We start from the raw sequence: 13044 nt of genomic DNA, 5'->3' as shown, positions 1-13044 counted from the left end.
CAAATCAGTAATTATAACCGCAGCAAAAATCCTAATCAAACATATCTTATGTATCAACAGATACAGTACGAGATGCAACAACAGCTCAACAAGCTTTACTTGTGGCAAAAAATATTGATTCATTTCCTACAAATCAGGAGCGTTTTAGTGAAGGAAATATTGATGTGTGGTGGATTGTTCATGATGGTGGGATGCTAATGCTGTTGCCTTTCTTATTACGCCAACATAAGGTAGGCTATTTTTATCTGATTTTGAGCCACATGTTTTAAGAGTAAAAATACTTTTTCACTTTGCTAGCTGTCAAAGACACTAACGCACTGTAAGACACTGTACTCAGCCTATCTGGTCTGCCTGATATATTAATAGTTAGTATGTGTCTCTTTATTAAAACTAATGATATTCTTGGGGGAACATAGTTTATATGCATAATACGGTCACTATAGGACAGCCTCTATTAATTCAGTATATCTGGTATGCAAATATCTCCTGTCACTTATTGCATGATCCGATATCGGGCAGCAGAGTATGTGGCCATATGCTTCTGTATTTCAAATAAAGTAAGGTTAACATCCAGGCTAGAGATGCTTGAAAAATCTGCTACAAAATTGCTGAGCAAGCAGAGTCATAATATAGGATCGTAATATTCTCAAATTCAGATCGTCTAAAAACTCCAGTAACAGGAGTAATTTCAATTAGCCGAAACTTCATAATACTAGTGCCAGCTTGATCAACAGTATTAGGTTGTAGATGTACATAAATCTATAAATTCACCTAATCAATCAACTAGTATAGGCTTGTAAATATTTTGTCAGTATTTGAACATCTGTGAAATTAGCCGCTAATTGATATGTGTGTAATGAATATAAAACAAGGGCTAATCCCTATGAAGGAATTAATTCAAATGTAGAATATAAAAACAGCTCTTTTTATTTATTAGATATTTAAACTGTATGTGGGTTATTGATGATCCATATATAATAGTAAAAGAATTAGACAGAAACAAAAATAATCCTATCGCACAAATGATCGAGAGCAACCCAATACCTCACTATTAAGCAGGTAAAAACCTTTCATTGATTGCCATATGGGGTGCAACCTATCACTCAAGTAATGTATAAATGTGTAAAACAGAGAGAAGATTATAAGGTGCACTGGAGCTCTCTAATAAACCAATAAAGAATAACATAGATCCTTTATAAAACCTAACTTTTATTGGTAAATGTAAAACCAGCGAGATTTATAAAGATATACTCTATAAAAACATATGTGTGCATTCAAATCGACTGGATGCACCAATAGCCATATATTCAATGTAATCAGGGGAAAATTCTTATATGAAAAGAATGTATGTTGTTTGCTATTATTATCAGTAGGATTCCTCCTAAAAATTCCTCCAAAGAAATCAATCCATAAACCACGTCTGGTGTAAGAAGAGAACAGTGGGCAGATATATGAAGTTAGCACAAATTTCCTCTCCTCTGTTACACAGGGTAAACTCTGTCTGTAGATATATTGGAGGTGTCTTGCTTACGACCTATCATTAGCTCCAACTGACTTTGGATTTAAGTAGGAGCATCCAGCGAGACACCGATGCGCGTTTCGCTGTGTGTGCTTAATCATGGCAAGCCGAAGAACTGCTCTGACAGCTATTAAATACTGTCAGTGAGGGACTAAGTGAGTAACGTACAATGTCTCCTCCAATCAAAACGGGGGTTGGGCATAAAGATCATCATCAACATTTATTTATATAGCGCCAGCAAATTCCGTAGCGATTTACAATTCAGAACAAACATTAATAATACAATACTGGGTAATACATACAGACAGAGAGGTAAAGATTGACAAGAGTAATCGCCAATTTATAGTAAGAAAATCTTAAACTCCTCCCGGGGACTTCCTATTGGTCCACAGTGATGATAATATATGTTATGGAAAACACAGTTGAAAATAACCGGTACTCGAATGATTGAATGAAGTTCATTTAACCTGGGTTAAGTAGGACTAAGATTACTACTGTTATAGATACTAGCAAACAAGTGTCATGTCCGTACAATTGTAAAACGAGTCATTATAAACAAGATTAGTTGCGATCTTTACAGATGCAGGTGGCATGGAGAGATAAATAATAAATGGAACCAATAACTGGCCAGTTATATACTAAATTATAATCACATAAAAAGAGTGAAATGAATAAGGCAGTTCAGTAGCTCCATATGGCATGAAAACAAGTGAGTGACAGTGTCAGGATACCTAGTATAAAAGTATCAACAATAAGAAATTACCAAATTGTTAAGGTACTTCTTCTTTCAATTATCAGCCTCCTTCAGCTTGTCTGTGATTTATTATAAATCAGTTCACTGGGAGTCCAGTAATCAAGACACACACAAGTTTATCCTTTTAGGATTCTGAGCTGAGGTCATTTATTTTGCATCACCTTTTTATAGAGCTTATTGCGGCACTACATTGATTATTCCTCCCAAGTCTTTTAAGAATATAACATATGTTGCTGCTAGCTACAGCATAACATATTCAACAATGCCCCCAGTCCTTATTTGGATAGCAGTAGTCTTCTTTCTCCCATCAACAGTAACGAGTTTAATTTCTTTATCTGTATGCTTCAGTTCCCAGCTGTGGAGGGAGGGAGGGGGGGGGGGACAACCACTGATACTAGCAAGGCCACAGCTCAGCTATAAATTGGTGCTTAGAACATCAACTGATTTGTTTGTTAAGGTTACTCAACTCAGTGGGTTTTTTTTATGTTATTACCACCAGTCTGCCTTGTAAGCCTCCCAAACCTCCACAAAACTATGAATGTAAAAAATATAAAAAGTGAAATAGTGAAGTAAGCGGATTATAAATGTGTAGTAATTTGTTTATATTAATTTATGTGGTTATTATAATAGTTTTTATTATTTCTGTTGTTCATTATTAACAAATATTAAGTTGAAGTGGAAGTTCTAAAATATGCAAATAAATTATAATTGGCACTATTATCACATATAATATCAATATCTACCCATCTGATGTATAATAACTACTATTTATAATGTGGATCTTAACTACCTACAAGGAAATATAATTTAATTTCTATCAGGTACATTCCTCTAATTATGATCAATCTAGAGCCAGTCTCTAGAAATATGGATCACATACAGTTGTAATGAGCAGTTGACTCTATAAGTATATTGGACTGTCAAAAAAAAAGAGGTTTAGCAAGGACAAAGATAATAATTTTTTAATTTTGCCCAGATGTATTAACATACTATACTAGAATCTAATAAAGATTTTATATGTTTTGCGCTATTTATTATCCTGATCTTAGTAGTAGTATTTAAAGAAAAATTGTATAATTGTTACTGTCATTTAATCCCTTGGGATATATTGTCCCCATTAGGAAAACCATTTTGGCTTCCTGTCTTAACAGTGTCTATTTCATATCTCCTCTAGTTCCAAGGTTAATTTTTTCCATTACAAACACTGTTAGATATTTAGGATTACTATCATGTGCCTTTAAAAAGTGTCTAGCTACCGAAGTCAAGGTTTTCATTTTTTTATTGTCTTGTGCGGCATTGCGAATATTACCAATATCTTCCAATAATCGGTGTTTAAATGGTCTGCTAGTCATTCCAATGTACCTTGAGTCACAAGGACAAGACAGGCAATATATGATGCCTTGTGTGTCGCAGTTGATAAAACTCTTGATGATATGACAATTGTCAAATTTATCTACAAATTGATTAGTTTTCTTTGTGTATTTGCAAGCCTTACACTTGCCACAAGGATAAAAGCCAGTTAATGCTGTTTTAACTGTTTTCTGTTTCAAATTATCCTGAAAGTGGCTGTGTACAAACAAATGACGCAAATTCTTAGATCTCTTCCAACAGGTAAATATTCTCCTATTATTTCTTGGAGATCCGAATCTAATTTCAAAATATGACTGTGTTTTTGTAGAATGGATTGGATTGTCCGCCATTTATTATAAACGGTACTAATAAATCTGACAGTAGCATTTTCTGATTTTTGTCGCCGTTGTGGAACGATAAGAGAGTCTCTTTCCACACTTCTTGTTTCTCTATATGCTTTTTTGATCAAATTCTGACCTCTTTTTAATAACCTTTTGTGTAATTCATTTGCTCTTTTATCAAAGATGGCTAAATCACCACAATTCCTTCTAGTGTGAAGAAATTCACCTTTAGGAATACTGCGGATTGTTGCAGGGAAATGAGAGCTAGAGGCATGGAGAATGCTGTTAGTTGTTGTTTCCTTTATGAAGATCTCACTAGATAGTTATTTTTGATCTGTGACAAATATCGTTACATCTAGAAATGTGACTGTCTCAGAATTAATATCAGCGGTAAGTTTGAGATTCATTTGATTACTGTTCAAATGATCAATAAATTCGACAAGAATGTCTACATTAAAACCCAACGTATGTTTTGCTAGAACGCTTCATCTTGGAGGCAAAAAGATGAAGCGTTCTAGCGAAATGTACGTTAGGTTTTAATGTAGTCATGGAATATTACCTCTGGAGATTAGGTTCTACTACCCTTCTGAAAATAAACTCAAACCATGGTTTTAGTTAGGCATCGACTCTATGCACATGTAATCCTTTTTAGGGATCAAGGCAATGCACTAAAAGCCAGGCTTTAATCATCTTCACATCGTCTTCTATGAGACCTTATATAGGTTTATAGAATCTTGCTGCAGCGATATTGGTTTCATTACGTATATATGGAGCCGTGGTATTTAGAATTAGTTAGCAGGTCCATGGTTAACTAAAAAATTCCAACACAGGCGTGTGCAGGGTTAATTACCCGCATAAGATATAGACAAGACAGATCTGATCTGAATTGGAGTCTTCTAATTCAATAATCTACATACACGGTTTAAATATCTAATAAATAACTATGGCTGTTTGTATATTCTACATTTGAATTAGTTCCACACTTTAATAGATATTAGCCCTTGTGTTAGATTCATTACACACATATCAATTGGCCGCTAATTTCACAGATGTTCAATACAGATAACAATATTTGCAAGCCTATACTAGTTGATTGATTACGTGAATTTAACATTTTTGTACATCTACAACCTAATACCGTAGATCAAGCTTGCACTAGTATTAAGAAATTCCGGCTAAATGCGATTATTCCTGTTACCGCAGATAGGTTAATAGAATTCTGTTGCAGTGATATTAGTTTTATTTTGTATATGCAGCCGTGGTATTTAAAATTTGTTGGTAGGTCCATGGTTAACTGAAACATTTCAACACGGGAATGTGCTGGGTTAATTACCCATATAGGATATAGACGAGACAGATCTGATTTGAATTGGAGTCTTTTAATTCATTAACCTATATATACGGTCGATATCTAATTAATAACTAGGGCAGTTTGTATAGTTTAGGTTTGAATTAGTTTCATACCTTTATAGGGATTGGCACTTGTGTTGGATTCATTACACACATCAATTAACGGCTTATTTCATAGATGTTCCATATCGACAAAATTATTTACAAGCCTATACTACACGATTGATTAGATGAATTTATAAATTTATGTACATCTGCAACCTAATACCGTTGATCAAGCTGGCACTAGTATTAGGAAATTTTGGCTAATTGAAATTATTCCTGTTACTGCAGTTTCTATAGTTTAGACGATCTGAACTCGAGGACTGTTATTTGAGAATATTACAATCCTATATTATGACTCTGCTTGCTCTGCAATTTTGTAACAGATTGTTCAAGCACCTCTAGTCTGAATGTTAACCTTACTTTATTCGAAATACAGAAGCATATGGCCACATACTCTGCTGCCTGATATCGGATCATGCCATAAGTGACAGGAGATATTTGCATACCAGATATACTGAATTTATAGTGACCGTACTATGGATATAAACTATGTTCCCCCAAGAATAGCATTAATTTTAATAGAGAGACACATACTAACTATTAATATATCAGTAGTTCCAATTTGTAACATGTAACATTTCAGTTTCAAACTACCACTGAGAGAGCTGGCTTAGTGAAGTGATTAAAACTTGTAAATAATAACAAACCACTATTAAGAAACCTGAGCTTTCCACTGACTCAATTTTTTTAATATTTCACGTTTGGTTTTAAATTGAATTTAATAAAGGTTATTTTATGGGTTTTTTTCTTTCTTTTCCAAATCAGTGATTTTTGGCATAGTATTTGATTTCATGGGTACACCTTAATTCTGACCAATTACCCTATACATTTCGGATTTCTTATGGTAAAACGTAGAAATGAACTGTTTTACATTGGTAGCGGAAGTAATGAATGTCTCTTTCTAGATTCATTCTTGTGAGGCGATCTATTGTCTCCAAGGCTGGCCTTTCATGTTGTAAAGACTAAGCTTCTTTCTTTCAGGAAATGCATACAAGTGTTTCCCATTCTATAATTTGTAAACTGTTTAAATTGTGCAATTTGCAGATAAATATTGTTTTAGAATACTTCACCTTTGGCCATCCCAGGTTTTTCAGTTTTAACAGGTTATTACCATGTAATCTCGCTCTATCAGAAATGCAACTTTTGATATGATGGTATATTGTGATTTCACAATCAGATAAGCACATTTGTATAAATATTGCTACAAATACTTACATTGGGTAACTAATTCCTTGTTATTTACATACCTTACTACGTTGCACAACTTTTTATAATTCTATGCTAGGTTTTATGTGTATAAAATACAGTTATATAATAAGTATTTGTGCCTGTTAGAGTACACATACATTCATACAGAGAGGACAAGAAAAGTATGCAACATTTATTGTGGCTTTTTAATAACTTAATATATGATACCAAATATTTAGAACTTATATGCTGATCCACGTTTTAGGTTTGGAGAAAGTGCAGAATGCGCATTTTTACTGTTGCCCAAATGGATGATAACAGTATTCAGATGAAAAAAGATCTCCAGATGTTCCTGTATCATCTACGCCTTGATGCTGAAGTTGAAGTGGTTGAAATGGTTTGTTTTTCTTTACCTTGTCTTGGAAATAATTTTCTCTAACGTATCAGTTTAGAAGTGCTTTCGTGTTAGATATGTAAGTAACATCCATAGTACTCAGTATCATATTTTACATTTGGATGAACTTTCCACATTAACCACAAGACAGAAAGTCACCATGGGCACTCAAAATGAATCCAGCTGGAAATCTGTGAGTGGTACCAGGGGACATCCTTCCACAATTAGGTCTATACCTGTTGTGACAAACAATCCTTTGTAAAACAACTAACCCTCAACATATCAGTGGTAAAATATAGTCATCTGGACAGAAACACTCTAATACCTATACCCAGGACTGCCAAGAGGAATTCAGGGCTCCGGTACAATAAATTCATGGGGCCCCCCTCATAGTTGAGTATGGTAAAAAAAATTGCATATGTTTTTTCTTTTTTTAAACTAGCCTGCTCCCCCCACTAACGACCGAGCATCCCCCCCCCCCCCCCCCCGCCGCAAAAAAAAAAAAACGTAAAAAAAAATTAAAAAATAAATAAATCAACAGCGCAAGGGCCCGGGCCGGGCCCCCTGACATGCCGGGCCCGTGTAAATTAGTACCCGCTCCCCCCCCCCCCCCTCTCGGCGGCCCTGCCTATACCAAACTAAATTACCTGATCAGTTAAAGCACATGTGAGGTCATGCATACTTTTTCAGTATGAACATATTTGTATTGTATATTTCTATTGCTGGCAAGTACATGATTATTGTTATATTCTTTTACAACTGATATCGGTGCAGTAAGCGTCAATTTGTGGTAAAAGGAGATTATGGAGCTCAATCTACTGTATGTAAAATAGAGCTCATACTGTTTTCTCCATTAATTTCTATTCCTAAAATTCCCCTGACTCTTAGCAGCCCATAAAACCCATTGCCCAAGCATGTTGGGCTTGAGTCATTAAGGAGAGCAAAGCATAAAAAAGGCGTTGCTTTGCGCCTGGGCAAAATCATGTTGCATTGGAGGGGGAGATAAATGTAAAATGTGGGGACAGATTAATAGTTGGTGTAGGGCATGTCCTAGAATAAATTTAAATTTCAGTGTAAATATAAAGCTATTGAGTATTTGTGGACTAGATGAAAAAACAGTCAGTATTTAACTTATGTGCAAAATAATAAACTAATTTGCACCCCCTGAATTGTAACATGGTTTGTTCCAGAGAACATTTACTCACTTATTTGCCTTACTCTCCTTAATAACTCAGGCCCGTTTCTTGAAGTTTTCTTGTTGTCTACTTTTATATGCCCTTCTCCATATTCATCCAATTTTCAAGTATTGTCACTTCCTACTGAGCACCAGTGCAGGAATTACACACTAAGAATTCACTCATTAAGAGACTTTCATAAAACACCTTCAGCACTTTGCTACTCTTTACTGAGTAACACAAAAATTGGGTTTTTAGGGCTACAGGCTGAATGTAATTATTGAGGCCAAGTATAATATAATTATATAAATGGTGGGTGCATTTGAGTAAAATAATTACAAGATGCCTAAGAAGAGAACATACCCACCATATGTACTCAAAAGGCAATGGTGAATGTCAAATGAAATATTATACATTTACTTAGTGGACAAAAATCATAATTGATTATACAAATTAAATGTTAAAATACTCCCAATTATTATAGTTTCCCTACAGTTTCAAGCAGAAAAAAAAATCAAAAAATTTTAATGCCCAGTCAAAGAAAAAAAAAAAATGTGTGTATGTATATATGTATGTATATATATGTATGTTTGATGTATGTATGTCAACAATGTTAATTGTGAAAAATACACCAACAAATATGACAAAATAAGTATTCAAGATACAGCTAAGGCAAGATGTGTACATAATGCAATAAGTATTTTTGGCAAATTTAATGTTCTAAGCAAAATGTGCAAAGACCTTTATAAATTGAAATCACTGAATAATGTCTGTGGAGATGTATTAAGAGCATATTCCTGTTGATGTATTAGTTCTAATTATTATGTATTTATTTTACGCCACACCCTGTCCTATTATTCTTCCCCAACTTTTCAAACAAATGTATCCTTATGAACAAATGATAGTGCGAACATTTCTGTATCGCACCCGCCCAAACCAGTTTTTGTTTTTCACATGTTTCTACTACCCTTCTAGAGTGTAAGTGCTGACAAGCTGGGTTACTTAGTAGCATACATTTTACAAACTTTCACAAATTGCGTTATCTGTAACTTTCCACTTCTGCAGTGTTCTGGAGTATATATCTTGTGTTTTAAAAAGCATTGCACTAGTATATTTTTGTGGTATATTGCCTGGTGTAATGTGTATGAGTAACTTCTGATATAATGTTTGGGGGTACTGCCAGATATAGTTTGAGGGGGGGCCATCAGGTACACTGTGAATATTTAATGTTTTGAATGGTAAGTGGGGCTCATTCATTGGGATCACGCATTTTTCCTTTTTGGGCGAGTATAGTGATTGTCCTACCACTCAATATATGACTTACATTATTCTTTGTGGGGATTTTTTTTTGTGTTTCACAGTTTGAAAATGATATTTCAGCCTTTACATATGAGAAGACTTTGATGATGGAACAAAGATCACAAATGCTTAAACAAATGCAATTATCTAAGAATGAGAGAGAAAGAGAGGTAAGCATTTATACCATGTTTGTAGATCTACAGCTACTGTGTACCTGTCTTCTGCAGTGTATTACAATGTTGTTTGCGATTTAATGTTTTCATGTTTTATTTTAGGGCCCTGAAAGAAGCATATATATGTTTATAATATGTCTAGACAAGCTGTAAGTTTTAATATATCCAAATTGGATATAAAAAAATCCTTACGAAAAAAACACTTTATGTCTTTTAGTAAATAGTAGTTTTGTTAAAATATTGTTGCAGTTGTTTGAGGAGGCTAATGTAAATGCATATGTAAAACAAGGATTATTTGCCATTGGATTTTTTTGTCCCTCAATGATGTCTCTGTTTTTGCTTTTGGTTTTAAAATGCTGACCAACCATACATTTTATTCCTCTTATTATCTTATGTTTACGTTCATGTTCTGTATGTTATGTAAAGTAAGAGTTATTGAAGTGTACTTACAGGATCATTGTACTATAATCTTCCTATTTTCTGGGGTCTGGCTGTACAAGTGTCACTCGTATTACCATAATGGTTACAGATAAAGTTGGAGCGTTTTCGAAGTAATAAACTTTTAAAAAATAAGATGAATCACTAGATATTCCTCTTGATTTAGAATTTCAATGTAGAAGTTAAATGTGTCAACCTCTGTTTTAGTGGTACTAAACTTACTTATACCTTGTGCATATTAGATACTGCTCTTTGATAGCAAATTCTAATTTCTGTGGTTGTGCATAAATCTCACAATATATGTTGTGTGACCAATTTTGGATTTGCATTATAGGATTTAATTTCACAAGTGGTTTTAATAGGCACAATCTAATGATTATATTGTTCCATCACAGCAAGGGAATATTTGATACCTGTGAAGTAACCAATGAACACACACAGAATGTTTTTCACAAAAACAGATAAAAAAAAAGGCTGGAGAAAGTAAAACACAGAATATATTCTTATTTTCTTGTGTCTGTAGTCATCATCTGTTTGTTATAAATTTTTAATTATTAAAAATAAATATTAATTACGCACTGGAAATTTAATGACTTCTGAAATCGGCTGATAAAATGGCAATAAAATAGAATTTACATATCTGAATTTCTCCCCTAACTAGAAAAGTCTCTTCAATTCCAGCATATTTAGCTACCATTAGATACACTATGTTAAAGGATAATGATATCAAAGCTGTTAAACAATATTGCAAATTAGGTAGTAACATTGGTTGGCAGAATAGACATTGTAGTTCTAACTTCTAAATTAAATGTTGTAGACCCATAAAAGTGTATGCATCATTTAATATGACTACAACACAGACCAAGAAAATGCATCTATTAAATGCACCAGAGCTATGTATGTTTGCAATTCTGAAAAAAGCCAAAGTTTTCTGTCTGTAAAATTATGAAACCCAAATATTAAAGGGGGTTTTCTACTTTACATTTTATTTTTGCCAAATCCCCACACTTACCATAATAGTAGGTGGCATCATAAAACAAAGATTAGTGCTTTAATATTAACAGTTATGCCAAAAATCTGAGATTAGAAAACCCAGTTAGATTAGATTAAAAAACCTAGGTAGATGTGGAAATGTATGCTGGGAATATCCTTATAAGAGTTTGTCAAAGTTTGTGTTCTCAGGGCACAAACCACCATTGGTTGAAAATTTATTGCTCTCTCAAATAGCCAATATAATAAATAATAATGATAAAAAATTTCCACTATTATACTTGTACACAGGGACATTATTTTAAAATGCTTAGAATGAGTCCACGATGCCTATTAAACTCCCTTTAACACTGAGGGGCCAATAGCTACAGGGTTCCATAGTAGTATCATGTGTTTCCGAGTGATGTTTGGGTAATGACCATTGCTTATTTTTGCTTGCATCCCTATGAGGTGTGAGTAAAAAATTAAAAATGTTATCAGTACCATAGTTGCTGATTTTGTGTGCAAATTACAGAATCTCACAGCTAATTGAATCAACCCTTGATGGTCCAAAAATACAATGTAAGCAAATGCACCTTTAGTTCCACAAATACTAGTAAATTAGTAAACTAGTAAATTAGGTGAATTGCAAACCGCCAAAACAATTAGCGGTTTGATCAAAATAATCCATTGATAGATCTATAGTGCACAGTCTTTTACTTTATGAATTAAGTACAGTCCCCCATTCTTTAAAGTGAAAAAAAAATGGCATGAAGCTTTACGTTCGTCTTAAACTGAAAGGCCAAATTTTATTAACAGCTGTAAGATATTGAAACATTGGAAGCTTTTCTTTTAACATTTGCATGTTATTGTATAAAAATGTTGTTTTTTTTAAAAAAACAAAAAAAAAACAAAAACATTTTTACAGTCAAATCACCAAGGGGGGATAAGTATGCACTCGCACATATTGCAAGGTTCACAAACTAAAACCCAGCTTTGTGGGAAGTGACTTACAGTCCAGCTACACCCCCATAGGATTCTGCAGCTCCACGTTGGTGGAAGACATTCACTAGGTAAATATGGAGTGCGCTGGATATGGAAGACAGAAGGCTTTCAATAGAACAAGTGAAACTTTTTTAATGATTAACAAAAATATAAATTACACTTTCATTCAGTGGCATGTGCATCAAGCTCTGGACATTTATACGGCTGTCCCACAATTGCACAAGTGAATCTGGCCTGGTCCTTCTTTAGGACTGTCTATAAACAACTGTTAGCTTTAGATCTTATAACTGCTTTAAATATTGATTTAAAGGTTACAGTTGTTATATTATACATAATGTGGTGCACATACTGTAGTGTTGAAGTATATTTTATTAAATAAACCTCCTGAAGGAGAGGATAAGATACTTTGTAGCCTGAAACCTATAAATGAAATAATTGAGTTTAATATGTTGATCTGTGGAATCTGTTCAAAAATGTTTCATACGAGTTATCAGTCCAAGGGCTAGATTTTCCAACTAATGTGGGGGTGTTTGGTATGTATTTACATTTATTATGGAAAATGTGACTTGCATTTATTAACATGGGGGGTCACATATGGCTTTCTGTTAGTCCACCTTTGCTGAAAGAAGCATAAGTCTGACTTTTTAAAAGTCAAGTGAGTTTTTGTTTCATCTTTTGCATTCACTATTTTTACATTCACTATTTTTAAAGATACAGGGCCTGAGTCATTAAGGCAAAAAAGGAGTAAATGTTCTCTGGGACAAACCATGTTTCAATGCAAGGGGTGCAAATTAGTTTATTATTTTGTAAATAAGTTAAATACTGACTGTTTTTTCATCTAACACAAAAACTTAATACCTTTATTATTACACTAAAATTTAATGTTGATCTAGAACATGCCCTACCCTAACTATAAATCTGTCCCCACATTTTAAATTTACCTCCCCCTCCAATGCAACATGGTTTTGCCCAGGTGTAAATGAT

At 33.8% G+C, this 13044-nt stretch overlaps 1 protein-coding gene across 3 annotated transcripts in view; it reads left to right on the top strand.

Annotated features, from left to right (window-relative positions):
* Window positions 1-13044, top strand: part of SLC12A7 (solute carrier family 12 member 7) — a 271122-nt gene that overhangs the window by 247037 nt on the left and 11041 nt on the right. For all 3 annotated transcript variants that reach the window (XM_075212693.1, XM_075212694.1, XM_075212695.1), the window contains exons 19-21: window positions 61-230; window positions 6873-7004; window positions 9538-9645. In XM_075212693.1, coding sequence (XP_075068794.1) covers window positions 61-230; window positions 6873-7004; window positions 9538-9645 — 410 coding nt within the window. The remainder of the gene's footprint in view (window positions 1-60; window positions 231-6872; window positions 7005-9537; window positions 9646-13044) is intronic.

Source organism: Mixophyes fleayi, chromosome 5 (assembly GCF_038048845.1).
Source record: "Mixophyes fleayi isolate aMixFle1 chromosome 5, aMixFle1.hap1, whole genome shotgun sequence".
In the NCBI taxonomy this organism is placed as follows: Eukaryota; Metazoa; Chordata; class Amphibia; order Anura; family Limnodynastidae; genus Mixophyes; species Mixophyes fleayi.
This window is presented reverse-complemented; position numbering and strand designations above follow the sequence as displayed.